Source organism: Pocillopora verrucosa, chromosome 13 (assembly GCF_036669915.1).
Source record: "Pocillopora verrucosa isolate sample1 chromosome 13, ASM3666991v2, whole genome shotgun sequence".
In the NCBI taxonomy this organism is placed as follows: Eukaryota; Metazoa; Cnidaria; class Anthozoa; order Scleractinia; family Pocilloporidae; genus Pocillopora; species Pocillopora verrucosa.
Window position 1 is genome coordinate 43,368 of NC_089324.1, and position 21,028 is coordinate 64,395.

Sequence of the window (21,028 nt, forward strand, 5' to 3'; positions counted from 1 at the left end):
GTCACCAATTTCTATTTTGATAGCGATTGCTTTCTTTTGATATTCTCGGGCCTTGTCATATTGACCGAGTGATTGGAACAAAGTTCCTAGGTTTCCGTAGCTTGTTGCTTCTCCATCCCTGTCACCAATTTCTATTTTGATAGCCAGTGCTTTCTCTTGATATTCTCGGGCCTTGTCATATTGACCGAGTGATTGGAACAAAGTTCCTAGGTTTCCGTAGCTTGTTGCTTCTCCATCCCTGTCACCAATTTCTATTCTGATAACGAGTGCTTTCTCTTGATATTCTCGGGCCTTGTCATATTGACCGAGTGATCGGAACAAAGTTCCTAGGTTTCCGTAGCTTGATGCTTCTCCATCCCGGTCACCAATTTCTATTTTGATAGCGAGTGCTTTTTCTTGAAATTCTCGGGCCTTGTCATATTGACCGAGTGATTGGAACAAAGTTCCTAGGTTTCCGTAGCATGATGCTTCTCCATCCCGGTCACCAATTTCTATTTTGATAGCGAGTGCTTTTTCTTGAAATTCTCGGGCCTTGTCATATTGACCGAGTGATTGGAACAAAGTTCCTAGGTTTCCGTAGCTTGTTGCTTCTCCATCCCTGTCACCAATTTCTATTTTGATGGCGAGTGCTTTCTCTTGATATTCTCGGGCCTTGTCATATTGACCGAGTGATCGGAACAAAGTTCCTAGGTTTCCGTAGCTTGATGCTTCTCCATCCCTGTCACCAATTTCTATTTTGATAGCGAGTGCTTTCTCTTCATAATCTCGGGCCTTGTCATATTGACCGAGTGATTGGAACAAAGTTCCCAGGTTTCCGTAGCTTGATGCTTCTCCATGCCTGTCACCAATGTCTATTTTGATAGCGAGTGCTTTCTCTTGATATTCTCGGGCCCTGTTATATTGAGCGAGTGATTGGAACAAAGTTCCTAGGTTTCCGTAGCTTGTTGCTTCTCCATCCCTGTCATCAATTTCTATTTTGATAGCGAGTGCTTTCTCTTGATATTCTCGGGCCTTGTCATATTGACCGAGTGATTGGAACAAAGTTCCTAGGTTTCCGTAGCTTGTTGCTTCTTCATCCCTGTCACCAATTTCTATTTTGATAGCCAGTGCTTTCTCTTGATATTCTCGGGCCTTGTCATATTGACCGAGTGATTGGAACAAAATTCCTAGGTTTCCGTAGCTTGTTGCTTCTCCATCCCTGTCATCAATTTCTATTTTGATGGCGAGTGCTTTCTCTTGATATTCTCGGGCCTTGTCATATTGACCGAGTGATTGGAACAAAGTTCCTAGGTTTCCGTAGCTTGTTGCTTCTCCATCCCTTTTACCAATTTCTATTGTGATAGCGAGTGCTTTCTCTTGATATTCTCGGGCCTTGTCATATTGACCGAGTGATCGGAACAAAGATCCTAGGTTTCCGTAGCTTGATGCTTCTCCACCCCTGTCACCAATTTCTATTTTGATAGCGAGGACTTTCTCTTGATATTCTCGGGCCTTGTCATATTGACCGAGTGATTGGAACAAAGTTCCTAGGTTTCCGTAGCTTGTTGCTTCTCCATCCCTGTCACCAATTTCTATTCTGATAGCGAGTGCTTTCTCTTGATATTCTCGGGCCTTGTCATACTGACTGAGTGATTGGAACAAAGTTCCTAGGTTTCCGAAGCTTGATGCTTCTCCATGCCTGTCACCAATTTCTATTTTGATAGCGAGTGCTTTCTCTTGATATTCTCGGGCCTTGTCATATTGACCGAGTGATTGGAACAAAATTCCAAGGTTTCCGTAGCTTGATGCTTCTCCATCCCTGTCACCAATGTCTATTGTGATAAGGAGTGCTTTCTCTTGATATTCTCGGGCCTTGTCATATTGACCGAGTGATTGGAACAAAGTTCCTAGGTTTCCGTAGCTTGATGCTTCTCCATCCCTGTCACCAATTTCTATTCTGATAGCGAGTGCTTTCTCTTGATATTCTCGGGCCTTGTCATATTGACCGAGTGATTGGAACAAAGTTCCTAGGTTTCCGTAGCTTGATGCTTCTCCATGCCTGTCACCAATTTCTATTTTGATAGCGAGTGCTTTCTCTTGATATTCTTGGGCCTTGTCATATTGACCGAGTGATTGGAACAAAGTTCCTAGGTTTCCGAAGCTTGTTGCTTCTCCATTCCTGTCACCAATTTCTATTTTGATAGCGAGTGCTTTCTCTTGATATTCTCGGGCCTTGTCATATTGACCGAGTGATTGGAACAAAGTTCCTAGGTTTCCGTAGCTTGTTGCTTCTCCATCCCTGTCATCAATTTCTATTTTGATGGCGAGTGCTTTCTCTTGATATTCTCGGGCCTTGTCATATTGACCGAGTGATTGGAACAAAGTTCCTAGGTTTCCGTAGCTTGTTGCTTCTCCATCCCTTTTACCAATTTCTATTCTGATAGCGAGTGCTTTCTCTTGATATTCTCGGGCCTTGTCATATTGACCGAGTGATTGGAACAAAGATCCTAGGTTTCCGTAGCTTGATGCTTCTCCACCCCTGTCACCAATTTCTATTTTGATAGCGAGTGCTTTCTCTTGATATTCTCGGGCCTTGTCATATTGACCGAGTGATTGGAACAAAGTTCCTAGGTTTCCGTAGCTTGTTGCTTCTCCATCCCTGTCACCAATTTCTATTCTGATAGCGAGTGCTTTCTCTTGATATTCTCGGGCCTTGTCATACTGACTGAGTGATTGGAACAAAGTTCCTAGGTTTCCGTAGCTTGATGCTTCTCCATGCCTGTCACCAATTTCTATTTTGATAGCGAGTGATTTCTCTTGATATTCTCGGGCCTTGTCATATTGACCGAGTGATTGGAACAAAGTTCCTAGGTTTCCGTAGCTTGTTGCTTCTCCATGCCTGTCACCAATTTCTATTTTGATAGCGAGTGCTTTCTCTTGATATTCTCGGGCCTTGTCATATTGACCGAGTGATTGGAACAAAGTTCCTAGGTTTCCGTAGCTGTTTGCTTTTCCATACCTGTCACCAATTTCTACTCTGATAGCGAGTGCTTTCTCTTGATATTCTCGGGCCTTGTCATATTGACCGAGTGATTGGAACAAAGTTCCTAGGTTTCCGTAGCTTGTTGCTTCTCCATCCCTGTCACCAATTTCTATTTGGATAGCGAGTGCTTTCTCTAGATATTCTCGGGCCTTGTTATATTGACCGAGTGATTGGAACAAAGTTCCTAGGTTTCCGTAGCTTGTTGCTTCTCCATCCCTGTCACCAATTTCTATTTTGATAGCGAGTGCTTTCTCTTGATATTCTCGGGCCTTGTCATATTGACTATGCGATTGGAACATTTCTCCGAGCTTTGCGTAACACAGTGCATGGCCATGTATGATTCCCATCGTTTTCATGATGTTGATTGCTGATTCGTAAAATTTCCAGGCCTCCATTAATTTGCCTTGTACCTGAAGTATTTCTGCCAGTTTTAAATGTAGCCATCCTTTTTTAGCTGTGTCATTAGAATCCAGGTATAGGAGGAGTTCCCTGAGGTATTTTTCTGCACTTGTGTAATCCTTTATATAAACGTAAGCCCAGATTATTGCCAAGTAGATGACACGGAATATTAAGTTTGCCAATGAACTATCGATAGCCTGCGCCTGACTGTGTAATATAATCAAACATTCCTTGTATACCTCGATGGCTTGCAACACGCGACCAGTTTTGCGAAGGAACTCGGCGACCACTGTACCTATGAAGATAGCTGATATAGCTTCTTTTATGCTGTCCATCTTGACCCTGTCTCTTCTCAGTTTGAAAAAAAAAAAGGAGAAATTAGTGAAAACTTTTACACGGACTGTTTATCTTTAAATTTCAATCTTTATCTTCCCCTCCCCGCCTTGTATTCTTTTTGTGTTCACGCGCGGCGCACGTGATTTCACAGTTAAGTTAGTAAATCACGTCAAAGAACTCTAACCTTGACATTGGAAAACTGAGGCAGACATTTTTCGCTTACTTTTATTTTATTTTTTTTTTAGCCAAATGCTGTTGTTCATTTAACAAGTTTAATACATATTTTCTAAGGAGTTTGGACTCTAGCCCCTTGTATCGTAGATCGATATTTTACATTTACACACACCTTTGCCGTCTATTCTACTGGAGTGTTCATTACACTGTCACGCGAATCACGCAGATCAGAGACCAACTGGAAAATTACACCGGCTAACAGAACACAACAAGTTTCATTTGACTTGCTGATTCATATTTAGTTCACAGTAATTCAATTCAATTATGTAAGAAGGAGCAATGCTTTTAACAAAACCGATTTACTGGGCTCTCGAGGGAGCTAGTGTCGCATCAGAGTGTTTACTGCTAATTCGAAACTGCCCAGCGAATATCTTAATAATAATCGCATTTCCTTGCAACAAGCTCGCGTTTCTAGAAATTAAAATAGAGAGTAGGTTTTCTTTGATCTGTTTCCTAAATATATATTTTGACTCACGGGTTTTGCATGTTCCATATAAGCTACCTTTGTGTGAAGGTCCTGTACTTTATGGCGTGTTTGTTATAATTATAATTGTCAGTACATAATCGTTATACACTTTATTTGATGATCTTGTAATTTAATTGTGTAAAACCTTGAAAAAAGTGCAGTATTTGTCGATGCTTTTGAATAAGTATTATAGGATATCGAAATATAAACAAATGATCTCGTTTCCCTTGTATATCTCATTCAATGGAAGAAGCATAACTTCTTTTCAAAGGGGGGAGGGGGGGGGAGCAGTGTGATCTATATATGCTGGTAATGTTGTTATTCCTATGATAATTTTCTTTTGAGGCTTTCATAACGATACTAGTGTTGTTTGGATTTCTAACACAGTCAGCATTGATGCAACTTACCTTCAGCAGTTAATTAGAAACGTTCCTTATTCATTTTGATGAAGGCAGAGGGACTTGTATAAGATCTTCCGAGGGAGGTCAACTTTTTCCTAGAAAATAGAAGTAAAAAGTCCATGGTGAAAAGTTGGGAATTTATCAATATTAGTATTTTTTTTGTGTCTTATGCCAATCTGGCAAAGTCTCTTTCGGAGTCAATATTTTTCCACTGAATAAGCGATCGCCCAAATTTCGTACAAAAATTTTGTTCCCATTCATAGACTGTAAATGTAATGAGCGTAAAGTAAATAAACATTGTTTCTTTTCGCCATAAAAATGATATGTTACCCGTTGCGTTCTGGCAACGGGTAACTTAAACCCACCCCACGGGTCTTATACCCACCCCAATTATCCATTACTATTGGAAAGTGAAACTTCCGGTAAATTCCGAGTAATCAGAAGTACCTGACATCAGAAGAAAAAAATCACTCGTTCTTTGAAGGAAGTTTCGACGCCATGAAAATGGTAAGTTACCCGTTGCGTTCTGGCGAATAATTATTTGACGACTCAGGAGACAAACAATCACTCGATACCAACATTTATATACATTCATGATATCTTCCTGAGCCAGCCATTTTAATATTTAGGGAATAGCATTGGAGGTCATGTCTATGGCTGGCGAAAAGTTTCATTTTTCACAGAGTTTTTACTTTCGGGGTAAAACGTCAATACTCTTGTGTGCCATAATATTTTTAATTTTGGATTTTATAGCGTCAATCAAGAACTAAGGAGATCGCCCGGCGCAATTTTCCGTTAGTGTTAGAGACAAATTTAATTTTCAAATCGTTTCCAGTTCTGCTGTTTATGTATTAACGGCCTGTACTTCATGGATCAGTTTAGAACCAAAAACCCAATTCCTTAGAATAGTTGCCTAGAATTTAATCTTCAAAGAAGGTAGCCTGAAAGAAGTCATCTTGTCCAGTGTCGGTTAAAATACCAGTTAATTCGTCGAATTTGGTCAATGTTTGGTAGGTCTAGGTGGGGTTAAAAACGTTAAACCGACTTTGCCGTTTATGAATTTCTTTCAAATTTAATCGCACATATCAGAATTCTCTTCCGCCAAGTCATTAATCACATCGCTCATAACAGGACGAGGTTTGAAGCAGTTTTAAAAACTCATCGGATGCTCCAAGCGGGGTGTTCGTTACACTGTCACGCGAATCACGCAGCTCAGAGACCAACTGGAAAATTTAACGGGCTAACAGAGCACAACAAGTTTCATTTGACCTGCTGATTCATATGTAGTTTACGGTAATTCAATTCAATTGTGTAAGAAGGAACAATGCTTTTAACAAAACCGATTTACTGGGCTCTAAAGAGAGCTCGCGTCGCATCATACTGCTTACTGCTAATTCGAAACTGCCCAGCCCATATCTTAATAGGCTTTAATAATAATCGCATTTCCTTGCAACAAGCTCGCGTTTCTAGAAATTAAATCAGAGAGTAGGTTTTCTTTGATCTGCTTCCTAAATATATATTATGACTCACAGGTTTTGCATGTGTTCGGAAAATGTTCTATATAAGCTACCTTTCTGTAAAGTCCTGTATTCCATGCCCGTACATAATCGATACGAACTTTATTTGATAATCTTACATTTTGATTGTGAAAATCCTTGAAAAAGGGCATTATTTCTCGACGTTTTTGGAAAAGTGATGTAAGGTATCGAAATATAAACAATGATCTCTTTTCCTTTATATATCTCACTCAATGGAAGAAGCCATAGCTTCTTTTCAAAGAGGGGGGAAGCAGTGAGATTTCTGTATGCTGTTAATGTTGTTATTCTTATGATAATTTTTTTGAAGCTTTCGTAACGATGCTAGTGTTGTTTGGATTTCTACAACAGTCAGCATTGATGCAAATTGCCTTTTGAAGTTAGAAACGTTCGTTATTCATTTTGATGAGGGTAAAGAGACTTGCATAAGATCTTCCGAAGGAAGTCAACTTTTTACTAGAAAAAAAGTAGAAGACCTCCATGGTATAAAGTCAAGAATTTATAACAATTATATTTTTTGTCTCTTGTCACGCCATCAAACTGAAAGTAAACGGACAGAGTCGGCTTAAAGCCAAGAACCATCGAGGAAATCTATACCAATGTGGCTATGTCTTTCTTTCGGAGTCAGTTATTTCCCACTGAAAAGGCGATCGCCCAAATTTCGGAAAAAATTTGATGGGGTGTAGTTTGAGGAGGCCAGTTTTGTTCCTTTTCATAGACTACAAATGTAATGACCGTAAAGTAAATGAATATTGTTTCTTTTCGACATAAAAATGATACGTTACGCGTTGCGTTCTTGCAAAGACTTATTTGACGACTCACGAGAGAAACAATCACTCGATACCAAGATTTTTATACATTCATGATATCTTCCTGAGCCAGCCATTTAAATATTTAGGAAAAGCATTGGAGGTCATGTTTATGGCTGGCGAAAAGTTTCATTTTTCATGCGTTTTTTTCCTTTCGGGGTAAAACGTCATTACTCTTGTGTGGCGTAATATTTTTAATTTTGGATTTTACAGCGTCAAGCGAAAACTAAGGATATCGCCCGGCGCAATCATCCGTTTAGTGTTAGACAAAAATTTAATTTTCAAATCGTTTCCAGTTCTGCTGTATTCGCTGTGAACGGCCTGCACATCACGGGTCATTTTGATTAAAAAAGCCCCAATTCCTCAAAATATTATCTGAGAGTTTAAAAGTTTCTTTTTTTTTTTGTTTTTTGTTAAATAACTCTGATCACAGTTCTCATTTTTCCTTCAAGTTGTCAAAAATTGGTAACAACAGCTTTACCTTCTTAGACTATTCAGGAGGGCCGTAACCAAAAGGATCTTCGGTTGTTTGTAAGCAGCTCCCCCAGCAGTAATGATAAAGAAACACCATGGTTTGCTCCTAAATCATTGTTACATTATGATAAAAACTCCTCTCCGCCCTCTTCCCCATTAAAAAAATTTACCCCCCCCCCTTAATTATCCACTACTACTGGAAAGTTTCGATAAGATTCAGGAAAAGAATCTGTGGAAAAAACTTGATCTATTCGGAAAAAAAGCTTTTCAAGAATTTCATAATTATTTCCAAATTCTTGAAAAGCCACATGCTACGGAAACCTAAGAACTTTTTTCCGATCAGTTGGTCAATATGACAAGGCCCGAGAATATCAGGATAAAACACTCGCTATCAGAATAGAAATTGGCGACAGGGATGGAGAAGCAACAAGCTATAGAAACCTAGGAACTTTGTTCCATTCACTTGGTCCGATATAACAAGGCCTGAGAATATCATGAGAAATAGATTTTCAACTTTTCATAATTCGACACTACTTTTCAAGTTTAAATCGCTTGCCCGAATAAAGAGAATGTATAAACTCAAATAGATGACCGATGTTGTACACTCTTAGGAAAATTCCTCTTGTTCTAGTAGTTCAGGTTCATTATTCACCTTTCCCTCCCCTCCCTAAAAGAGGTCTCATTTGTTGATCATCACTTATATGAAGCCAAGCGAGATCCTCTCGATCATGACATCACGTGATTGTTACGATATTTCCGTCTTATTTAGATTAACATCCTTAAAAGGTAAACGGAGAGAGCAATGTGTTGTCTTTTTAGGGTAGAACACTGGTTTACGTTCCTGTTATTTACCAACTTTGTCTTCGATGACGCAAATAGCACTAACTGAAAAATGAACAGCTCGCGGAGAGATACTCATTGAGCACAAATAGCTTACCGTTTCAAGACAGAAGCTCCAATTCAGTACTGTAACAAGTCTTGATTGTAATTTTGGGTTAAGAACCCAACAGTTCTTGCAAAACAATGTGTACTGAGACCGGATGTTACCTGTAACAAAAATTAATTGTTTCATTTTTGCATGCTCATAATTGTCATCGGTAAAAAAGTTAGACTTACAAAACCGAAATATATTTTCATCAAATAGCGCCGCATTAAGAGTAGGATAACAAATATCCGTCTGTCCTTATCTTTCCTTCATTGGAAAAAACAAAATGAATTTCATTTAAGATTTTGTGAAGGACATTCGGAATTCATATTTTTCACATAACGGTTGGAATTCTGCGCAAGGTTGGTGCGTTAGTAGATTGCCCTTCGGCTAACTCGGAGGATATCGGAATTTAATCTTCAAAGAAGGTAGCTTGAAAGAAATCATCATGTCCAGTGTCGGTTAAAATACCAGTTAATTCGTCGAATTTAGTCAATGTTTGGTAGGTCTAAGTGGGCTTAAAAACCTTTAACCGACTTTGCCGTTTATGAATTTCTTTCAATTTTTATCGCACATGTCGGAATTCTCTTCCGCCAAGTCATTTATCACATCATTCACAACAGGACGAGGTTTGAAGCAGTTTTAAAAACCGATGCTCTAATCATGATGGAAGTGAATCAGGTGTTTTCACAGACAGTACTTACCACAATCTGTAGCCTTCAGTGCTCTGTTTCGATAATAACTTTAACCATCTCTTTTCGTCCTTAAAGTTTTTTTTCCAACACACGTCATACGTCAGTCATATCAGGCAGCTAATAAAATGTGGTTGTCTGTTCCTGTTCGGCTGTAGGTTCCATAGACATTCTCTTCCCCAGGCCCGCTGAACGTAACGGCCAAACGTAAGCGCCAATGGAAAAGGTCCTTTAAGTATTATCAATTACTTATTAATTTTGTCCGCTTGTCGTTGGCCGATTTACGTAAGGTTTTTATTAGACCAAGCGCTGGACAATCTTTTATTTGTGGAGCCGTCAGTCTAATGTATGCACCGAGCCCCTTTTCATTGACATTTCCCTTGGCGTGGAAACTGCGACAAACTATCCAACATGAACATGGAAATATTCTCCACCGTCAGATATGAATTAATGGAAAACCAGTAAGCTTAAGAGCCAAGCGAGGAAAACGAATAAACTCGCTCCAAGGACAACTGCAGAAGAATCAAGGAAGTAAATTAATTTGTTTGTTTTCATATTAAGAGGCGATCTCTTTAAGAGCGGTCCAAAGGCATTTCGCATCGGAACAAAGTTTTCCCTCAAATTTTGCCCAATAAAGTATCTTTGGTAGCTAGTAAATAAAACCATATTAGTTTCTTGAAATCTGTATGTTAAAACAAAATTTTTACAGCTCTCAAAAGACAAAGCTGCAAAAGGCCCTTTTTTGACCTCTTGCGACATGGAAAATTTCAAAAGTTGAAAAGCCCGGTCCTCGTATCACACCGCATGCAGCAAAAAAATCTTTTGCATTCTTAAACTGTGTGATATATAAGGCGTATAAAGCGCATTTCAATTTTGATATTCGTTTATTCAGAGGTTCGTCATAACTTATTTAAAGACACTCGTTAGTCGACAGCTTTCTGAAATTGGTCAAAAGTATTCTCTCTTTCTTGGTTGATATTGCTCAAGTCCAGACCAGACCATTGAAAACTCCGTTTGGTTTCTTCTAATAAGATGTTTGGCAGCAGAAAAATATAAATACATCTTGCACCTATTAATTTTTTTCGCCGTGGTGACCTCAAACTATTAGCGATTTTGTTAGCGTGACAGCCGATTATGCAAATTAGTTCATTGAGCAAACTCCGACCGTTTTATATAAAGAGCTCAATAGATCTCAGATTTTATCGGTTTTAAGTTTAAAAGATAGCAGGAAAGAGCTTTTAGACCACACCGATTAATACTTTAAACATTCTAAAAGGCCAAACAACAACAACAACGTATCGAATATCATAATTTGATTAGCGCTCTCGGTCAACATTTAAATGGCAAACTCTTTTTTAAAAATTTGGCTTCTGTTATTTCATATTTGAGTTCTGACAGCTTACGCTATTCAAAACTGTAAGAACATTTCAGAACCAAACTAAAGGATTTTATTTGGTACAACTTGCGATAACAGCCGTACTGAAACACACCGTGACTAGTGACTCTGTCACGTAATTCAATCGTGTAATTATCCTGAATATTACTTCTCACGTCTTAATAAAGCAGCGAAAACACTGTCTTTTGGCTCAGAAATCTAGTCGTCACTTGGCATGAAGAAATTGTCTTAGAACCACGGGTGCCAAGTTACGGTGTGATCCCCGGCGAGGCTCAGTTTATAAAGGAGGAAGGGTTGCCAAGCTGGTTTTCAGTGGTCACGGGGAAGGTTGAGTTTGAAGTGAATTGAAATGAAACTAAAGGATATGTGCTTGGATTCTGCGTTGGACTTGTGGCCGCCCGGCCATTTTGAGCTCGTATTTTTCGCTTCTCGGATCGGGCGTTAGGAAATGGAGTGTGCAGCCTTGGGCTTTTCTTATGTACGTAATAAACCTAGAAATAGATAACTCGCCAAAATGGGTTCTTTTCAACATAGTAAGTGGTCAGACAGCAAGCGATACACTGTGGAAGTGAGGTGAGGTATTTTTATTGAGAATTTGACCGTACTTTTTATTCCTAACAGCGGTTGGAAATATTCCCATACAAACTCTTGTAATTTCGCCATGACTGTTATTTTGCAAGATGATCATCTCACAGCTGGAGCTTGGGCTGCCTGTGGTTATACATCACTTTGTGACACTAGATTCATCAATGTTTTTATTAACTTCAACTTTGTCAGAAATATCTTATTTGCGCAGCAGTATATTTATATAGCCAAGGCCATAACAAATCAGGGCAATAAGAGGGCCAGAAGGTTATTTCGTGTTTGGTGCAATCCCAGACCAGACAGTGCCATGCCTGTGATGCAAATGAAATTTTACATGAAACAGATATCTCTCTCATCGAAATTACTTGCACAAATTAAATAGAACTCCTTAATTTTGCCATTTTTTTGCAGGATTCACTCTTTGTGAACATTTAATTCTTATCACTTTACTCTGCGGCTGGCTTTAATCTCTGCATGGCTTCTCCCATAGATCAGTCGTGGAAATTTCAATTGTTAAGTAAAAACCATTCATAGGAAATGTGGTACAAAACCTGATTTGCTTCACTGTCACCTCAAGCTTTCGATCCTTTGGTTGAGGATGTACAAATCTTGTTAGTTCAGTGGGTAAATAGCCAACTTTCTCTTAGTCTGAGGAAGACATTATGTGTACTGCAATTGCATTTTTGTTATAGGGTTTGTCAGGTTCAGCCTTAACATTAGCAAAGATGCGTTTATTATGTTCATAGTGATACTCATAGGCTACCTGTAATGCTTTCTGGTATTTTTCAGAATAGCAAGTTCCCATAACTTTAAAAGGTAGACAATGTGTGATGTCCTCCATTGATTCATACAGATCTGAGTTGGAAACTTCACCACAATTTAAGTCATAATAAGTGCATTATAATGAGCCAACTTATCAATTTGTTATGTATCCAAGATTCACCTACACAGTGGAGTACTTCGATAACAACAAAATCAGTTAACCTAAAGTTAATAAGCAAACTTGAGCTACACATCTTGTGCATATAAATTGTATAAATAACTGAAAGGCACAAGAAAGGGAAATTTTAACTTGAAATTGTCAAAAATTGCGTAAACCTGAAATAGGTCTTTTTAGACAGCCCACTTCTTTTGTGTTCTTTGTTTTCTATGGATAAGCTTCTGGCTCATTCAGAGTCAAGGTAGATAATAGTTTCAGTGGAAACTCTGTGGAAGAAAATGTCTCTTAAATCGAGCAATGTAAAATCGCCCGACTTTGTCTCATTATAGTTGGTCTCATTCCAATTTTTTTTTTCTGGTGGTCACCCAACTTTTCGAATGCTGTATATATTTTTAAGTAACCAGCTGCTGCTGCTGATCATTACACTGCTTGTTGTCAGAGACTTTGTGATTCGTGCATGACACATGTAGATGATGAGTGTGAACATTATGTCAAGAGCTTGAAGCACCAGCTTTCGTGATTTTTTGACATTGATTGGTTTGCATGATTGACGCAACCTTGAATAACCTTTTAAATCAGTACTTAGCAACAACCAATCACAATGTAGAGAATATAGTATAAGAGAGTGATTTCTTACAAGTTATGCAGAGTAGCTCTTTACACACCTGTTGTAAATGGGTGAATATGAGAGTGGAACAAAACAGTTTGATTGAGTCTAGTTCATTGGAATTATATCTCTAGTAAATGGGGCAAAGTTTACAAAATCGTTACACTGTTGGGAAGAGAACTAATCTGACCAAGATTGTGAGCAAGGTTATTCATCGGTAGTTTTGAGAAACTGTAGTGCATCATCGGCGGGAAAGTTGGTCAAAGTGAAACACTTTGGTGGTTTTCTTAAACTGTGTACACTGCAGTGAATATTTGAAGGCCAAGTCATTTCAAACAGGAAACGAATCATTTTGAAGAGGCATGGCATCCTGAAATCCATTTGTATATTGTTTATCTGTCACTCCACTTGGTGTGTGAAGCATTAGATAGTTACAGTATGTCTTGAAGTCCATGGGTCTTCCTGAAATTTTCCACTGGTAACATTGAAAGTACCTGAAAATACCTATGAATGCTGTTAATTTTCCAGGTGTCTGAGGAGCACATCATTTCTTCAGCTGAAGAATGTCAACCACCTTACTATGAGCATATTGAGGAGAATGAGTACTTATTTAACAGGTGGGTTTTATGTTTAATTACTATTAGCAGTGTTTAACTATTTCATAGTGTAAAATAGTTGAGTTTTCTACCCTTCAAACAACTTGTTACTGTTACCAGGGCAACATGTTTTTCATTTCATGTTTCAGAAAGAAGAAAATCAACAAGGAAGTGCACAGAATGCAGTGTGATTGTACCTTAGATCCTGGTAAGTTAATGGCTTTGATGCATAGACTTCACTATATGCTGAATATGGTTATGTGCATTTTACAGTACGTGAACTTAGCAACCCACTGTTGAGGTCTTCTTAATCATATTTTTTGAGATAAGCTGAGCATGACCTGCCCTATGCTTTTTTTATGGTATAAAACAAATAGATTCTTCAAATAAATTCCACATTTATATTGAGGTACAAACATCAGTGACACACTCAACTGTGCCTTGTGTACTATTTTTTTTTGTTCTTATACCACATTTCAACATCATCTGTGGTCTCCTGGATCAATGTCAGTATCTGAACAACTGCACACCTACTCCTCCCCTAATTCAACCACAGTCAACTGATAACAAGTTAGGATTAATGTTGGGTTAGGAGAGGGGTAGGTGCTCAGTTGATCAGATACTGACATTGATCCAATTTTTTACTGAACAGATACATGGAAACAGGAATTTTTTGTTGTTTAACATATAGCAATATTTTTTAACAGATGATCCATGTTTTAGTGGTTGTGGCAAGGACTGTCTGAACAGATTGTTGATGATAGAATGGTTGGTATCTTTTCCTCTCTTGTTGGTTAATTTTGCCAAAAGTCTTCCTTTTCACATCGTCATCGTCGATCACATTGATCTCCAAATAGTAACAGCAGAAGTGCTTGTGGAGAGATGTGAAACAGGTTAGTGAAACTATCATTACAACATTAAGATTGATGTTACTGAAATGGTAAGGGTTAGCTGTTGAAGCAACTGCCTCTTTAACAAAGATAATGGGTATTTTAACCCTTTAACTCCCAAGATCTGATTGTTCATTCTCTCCTCTAGCTGCTACACATTTCATTTTAAAGTAGTGATGAGAATTTGGTGTTCGATCAATTTAACAAGTTCTACCTGATAAGTTTGAGTTTTCTCCTTACCTGTTGCTGGATGATATATGGATATTACAGGAAGAAGTTTCATCTTAATCACTTCTGGGAGTTAAATATGCTTTCATGAGAGATGATACTTATATGCTGATATCAGCCATGAGAGGATTTCAAATTTATGTACATGTACAACACTTTTTGCAGGGCTGTAAAGTGAAAGTTGAAGTGTTTAAAACAGAGAAGAAAGGCTGGGGATTGAGAACTCTTGAAGATCTGGAAAGTTTATATTTTTACTTTTATCTTCAGGAAAGAAATGCCTTATTGGTACTTAATTTTGCAGGTCAGTAATTTTGTGTTTTCACCTTCCTTTTTTTTTTTTTTTGGACCAATCACAGAGCAGAGTACAGCAAAAAACAAAAACAATCCCCAATACTTTTGTCACTCAATTAAAAATTGTAACTGTTGTCCAGGGATCAGTTTGGTATGGAGTACTGTGGAGAAGTCATGAACTATAAAGATTTCCAGGAAAGAGCAGAGTATTATGACAGAGAAAACAGAAGACACTACTAATTCATGACATTGAAAGCTGATGAGGTAAGGAGTGGAAATCTTAACCTTTTCCTAAGTAGAGACAATAACAGCACTGCTGTGATGAGTGCTCACCTGATAAATTCTTTGGTCATTTTAAGGCTTTTCAAACCCAGAATTGATCAGTAGATCACTATACCGAACAGTTATGACATCTTAGTAAAAGTGAGCAGGATTTCAAGAAGGGCTGGTGGTCTGTTAAACTTGTAGGTCACTTCATATGATTTTGCTCCTTTTGCTGAATGAAATGAAAATGATTGGTTTCACTGAAATAACCTGATTATTACTTCAAAGTGCACAAATGCATTCTCTGAGACCCAAGTTTTAGCATTTTTATGGAGGGAGGGGTGGGAGGAGGGTTGGTGTACCCCTAGATCTCTTCAAGTGGTTGTGCACTTGTCAGGAGGTATCCCTTCTCTCCTTAGTCCCTCCTCCTTGCTGCCTTCTGTGATTCGTATCTAAAATCCTGCTTAACCCTTTAACTCTCAGAAGTGATTGACAAGAAACTTCTCCCTATTATATCCACACATTATTCAGCAAACAGGTAATGAGAATACTCAAACTTATCAGGGAGAAGCTGCTATCTTGATCTAGCACCAAGTTCTCATAACCAATTTACAAGGAGATGTGAAGCAGCTACAGGGGAGAATTAACAATCAGATCTTGGGAGTTACAGGGTTAACTGTAATTCAATTGTCAACTGTGTGGACAAAGAATGCATTTAAATGGCATGAACTCCAGTCAGTTCAATATTATGATCTCCAGCCTGTTATCATTTTCAAATTCTTTATCAACTGAGTTACAAGGAACTCCATAGCCAGCCGAGTTGTTTACTAGATTTATATGTGACTTACATCTAGCATTGAGCCTGACTAAATGATGTTGAAATCATCCATTGTGGGAAATTAAATTTTGATATATGCTTATTCCTTGAATCAGAGCCTAAGCTCTGATAAGCACCCTCTCCCAAATAGATGTCCATCCCTCAGGCCTTAAGCACCCATCTTAAAAGAAGCACCTCCCCCCTCCTTCCTCACTTTCCTAAATAACAGGGACACGAGGAAAACCTGTTTCTATTGCCTCAACCATAGGGCAATCAGTACGGGAGAGTAATATTAGCACCCCCTTTAATTCAGTGCCCTCCTTCCAATAAGAACCCATCTTTTAAAATATTATACATAATACAGTACATGTAGGTGGACTAATCATTATAGTTCATGGTTTTGTTACTTAATGAGTTATAGCTTCTTTCAAATTCCTTCTTTGTTCAGCTAATTGATGCCACCTACAAGGGGAACTTGTCTCAGTCTATCAACCACGGCTGTGACTCAAACCGTCAAACTCAAAAGGTAGTTTAATAAATTGTTCAGTCCATTTTACCAGTTTATATTATGATCAATAATGCCAGTTTTTCACTTCTTTTTCCAGGGGTACTCTATAATAGATCGATTGACAGGAAACTGAAAGAAAACACATCTACAGCTGTACTTAAATCCTTTAACCCTTAAGAGTGACTAGCATCCAATTTCTCCCCACAATATTACCCCTGAATCAAACCTGTAGGTCATGAGAATAAAGGAAATGATCAGTAACTGAAGAAGTTCTTGATTGCTGAACAAATTCTCCTTGTCAGCCCCTTAGGAATTGTTTAGAGAGCAGTATGGAGAGTGTGCATACTGATGTTTGGGTGTAAAGGGTTAAGATAAGAACTGAGTGGGTTTTAATCTTTTGCTTCTCATAGTGGACTGTCCATGGCTTGTTGAGGATTGGATTTTTTTACTCAGAGACCTATCCCAGCTGGTGCAGAGCTCACGTTTGATTACAAACTGCAGCATTATGGGTAGGTGGGCAATGTACATGCTACTGTCAAAGCTTCATGTCTGTAGGTGACACTAAACTGAGAGATTTTAAAATTTAAGGAACTTTACAGCAGTCACACAGAAAGATGATCCCTTCTGAACTTGGGAGGAGAGGCTTACAAAAAATTCATAGTAAGTTATAATTTTTGTCATTAATCAGGAAAGTTGCTCAGATTTGCCATAATGTGAAGCACCAAATTGTTGTGGATTTATTGGAGGAGACAAGCAAACACCTCTGAAGAACACAGTGGAAAGAATAAGTATGCAAAAATATTTTTAATTACAACCCTGAGAGTGACCAGGATTTACTTTGTCCCTGTGATATCCCCCCTGAGTCACACATTAACACGTTAACTCCCAGAAGTATTGAACATATAACTTCTCCCTTTAATATTCATACACTATCCAATAAACCAATAATGAGAATACTCAAACTGATCAGGTTTAAGTTTTTATCTTGATCTAACATCAAATTCTTGTAACTAATTTACAAGGAAATGTTTAGCAGCTAGAGGGGAGAATTAACAATCAGATCTTTTAAACAAACTCTCCTTGTCAGCACCTTATGAAATGTATAGAGAACAGTACAGAGAATCTGCATACTGATACTAGACTGGTCACACAATTTAGGTGTAATTCATGCTTTTCTTTTCTTTCTCTATGTAAGCAACCCCACCTATCACAAGCTCACCAAGGAGGAGACGTAAAAAGCAAACAAGGAATTTGTCAAATGAATTTGATGAAATGAATTTTGTATTTTGCAAAAGTCAATGGAAAACACGAAAACTATAATAAATCTCGCAAAATAAGCGAGAACAAATTGGAACGTTCATAGAAATTTATACAAGGATACGAAGAGAGGGAAAAGGCAACCAAGAGAATTTTCAAACACAAAGCTTATTCAAGTACAGGTATCCTGTTGATTTTCTATTCTGTTTTGAATTTTCTATTCTGTTTTGAGTTTTCTATTCTGTTTTGAGTTTTATCCGAAAGGTTATACGTTTTTAAAACACCGTGAGTTACTAGCTGGTGTGGTTGTTTGTAACTCGAGCGAACTCGACTCAACAAGCTAGAGCTGTACTTCAGACCCCTTGAGCCAGAGTCTAACGCGCTAAAACTGGGGCATTTTTTGCCTTGTATTTGTTTGTAGGAAGTTTACCGAATACCGAAGAAAACTGCAACTCCAGTAAGTATTATTAAAGTGACACTCGAAACAGAGGGCATTTTTCCTCTCCGTTTTTATTTATTTATTTTGTATTTTGTCTACGTTTTAGCTTTTGTTTCAAAGCCGATCGTTGATGCAAAAGGAGAGGGTGAAACTCTCTTGTTGATGATGATGATGATGGTGATCATGCAAGGTGAGACAACAAATTGAATAAGTGATTGAAAAAAAGAACAGGTTTGAAGAATTTCTACGTTCAGAAGATGAATTTTTATACCGTCTGGGCTTGGAAATGAAGGGTTACCATTGATAGAGCGTTTTTCGATTGAGTGCCTTAAAACAAAATCAAAGTACTTATTATGGAAAGAAGAATGGAAAATACCCTGAAGAGCCAATGAGAACTCGGAGGAAAAACAAGCAAACCGCCCAAAGGGCAGGAAAATGCGGGCGACCAAGTCGTGATTGATTGTAGTTTTGCATCTGATTGGTCGAGAGAGTGACGCGAGTTTTTTCGGACCAATCATAGAGCAGAGTAGAGTAAAACCAGTACAAACCCAGATTACTTTGGAAACTCAATTAAAAGTTACTCTATTAATGGTCTTTGAATCTCTGATCTGATCTATGATTGTATTTCTGTAGGACTCCTATTGAGAACATCGGTTCTCCAGGAAAATTAGATGCCATCATGAAGAGTTTACAGGACTCCCCCAAGCCCCTCTATCCATCTGAATCCAGAACTCCGCCCGTTTCTCAGGGATTCTCTACCTGTAGTGAAGACACTGAGATGCCGCAAGACTTTTCAAGTGCTACCCCTCCGTCAAAAACTAGTGACTTCAGTGCTTTGGAATTCGGAGAAGACGTGGATACCCAAGCGGATTCAACTCCTGATGAAGGAGAAGGAACTCATTCAAGTTCATGGGTGTCGGATTCTGTTGAAGTTACTCAGAAACAAGATTCGAAATCACAAAACATGATGCAGACATTCGGTTATCAACAGCACATGAGCGTCGGTGTGGAGCATGGGATGGGCCCTTTCCAACATAAACCCGGCCGCAGCAAAAAGAAAAAGAAAAAATGGAATCAATTGCAGAACTTATTCTAGCAACAGGGAAGAAATCCTCAAGGATTGGTAGATAAAAACGCTGGGAACTTTAACGTGAATCCTCAAACAAACTTAAGACCTCAGCAAGGTACGGCAACCCAGTGGAGAGGTCAGTCGCAAAATCCCCCTGCGACTTTCTAAATGGGAAACCAATTCTTCTGCAGCAGCGGACCAGCAGTTGGACATGATCAAGGACCACGGCCACAAAGTGTAGTTTTAGGAAGTTTTGTGGGAAATTTCTCTCAACAACCTCCACCACTACCAAACTTTAATGTATCTCCTCCTAATATGTCACCTATGGAATTTTTTCGCATAGTTCCACCACCTAATATCCGTCCGCAGACTCATCCAATGATTCCTCAGCAGCTACAGCCAAATCCGCTCATACCGCCCCCTCAGCAAGTACCTCCTCCACCCCTTCAGAGTAGTCAATCGCAGTTCTTTCCACCAAGTCAACCTACCCCCTCTTACACTCGGCTTCCTCCTCTGCCACCTTTTCAAGCCAATGTTACGACACCACCACCAACACAGTTTTCACACTCCAACCCTAACCCTATTCAACAGCAATTTCCTCAAAGCATCCAGGCTGCTCTTCCACCACAGCAGAATCAGTTTCAGTTTAATACACCCCCTCCAAACCTCAACATCGCGGCCGCTCAACAGGGGAATTAAGCCGGAAATATACCATGGCCTCTACAGCAGGTGACTGATCCAACAGAAAGTGTACCACACCCCGAGTTGGGGTCGCTCTCTGTTCAAACTGGAGCTGTGACGACATCGATGTCAGATGCCTTTGAATGCAGAGAGGGCTTTCCTTCAGATTCAGAACCGTGCACGCCATCACCTGTGAAACACAAACCACCGGGGCATCTCCCTCCACATTGGAAATCAGCTACCGATAGCCAAGGGAAAGTCTACTTCTATCATGCCCTAACAAGGTGAGTAATCTTACTCGTTTGTTAGAACTGTGGGTTTATTATTGCTCAATGCCCACCGCGAGTCCTTGGCAAATAATGAACTGTTGTGTATCTGGGTTTTCTGTCATACGATAACTGTGACGAGTTAGTTACTTCTAGGTCTTGGAAGCGTTAATCATCTATTGAAGCGTTAATCATCTATTGAAGCGTTAATCATCTATTGGAGAATGATTCTGTTGTTTTCTTCAGCAAGTAACATCGCTAGAGCCGTTTGATTTTCATGAGAGAGTTAAAAGTGTGTCCCGGGCCCTTGGTCAGTAGCCGTGCACCAGATGTCTTCTTCCATGTATCGTTTTCTTTTATTTTATTTGTCGACCATAATTTTATTCCTGGCGACTATCGCTCAACAGTGTCTACGAAAAAAAATTGAAAATGTCTATTGGAAAATTTCCCCCCCCCCCCCCAACTCAGTGATCCTCATATTTAACTTTCTTTCTTTTCGTACGAAAACTCAGTGGGATGTTCCAAGCTGGGACAGCAGCCCCTCATCAGAGGAAGAACACCCTTATGTTGTCCCAGAACCTGATCATACAAGTACTTCTGCTCACAGCTACGTTGATATGGACGAGGTAAGGCAAACCAGCAGCTTGATTGTGGCAACTACTTCCTTGTCCACTCAGAATGAAATCTGAAGTCAACTCTTCTTGTTATCCTCCAGGATTCACCACCAAAACCAAAAATTAAGAAATTAGCAAAGGCTCCTACAACACCTCCGGAGACCCCTCCTGAAAGCCCAACGCTTACCTATACCACAGCTCCAGCAGATACCACTGCACACAGGAGGGGGGGATCACTTGCTGAGAGATGGTACCTCAAGCAGCTCCTCGTCACACCAGAGCAAGAA

General features: G+C 39.1%; 1 protein-coding gene, 1 long non-coding RNA gene and 1 pseudogene across 2 annotated transcripts; 2 read left to right on the forward strand and 1 right to left on the reverse strand.

The window, feature by feature from the left end:
- Nucleotides 1-1,521: 1,521 nt before the first annotated feature.
- On the reverse strand, nt 1,522-4,904 carry LOC136277669 (tetratricopeptide repeat protein 28-like; the record flags this gene model as incomplete). Its single annotated transcript, XM_066160066.1, has 3 exons — nt 4,865-4,904; nt 3,412-3,769; nt 1,522-3,171 (listed from the first exon to the last, which is right to left on the reverse strand). Coding segments are annotated over exons 2-3 (1,995 nt in total), but the record flags the coding sequence as incomplete, so codon positions are not given.
- An 8,741-nt stretch (nt 4,905-13,645) lies between these two features.
- LOC136277691 (uncharacterized) lies at nt 13,646-14,828 on the forward strand. Its single transcript, XR_010715971.1, has 3 exons — nt 13,646-13,689; nt 14,125-14,310; nt 14,701-14,828. It is a non-coding gene; the product is annotated as an uncharacterized lncRNA (long non-coding RNA).
- A 200-nt stretch (nt 14,829-15,028) lies between these two features.
- LOC136276857 (probable LIM domain-containing serine/threonine-protein kinase DDB_G0286997) lies at nt 15,029-21,028 on the forward strand (annotated as a pseudogene).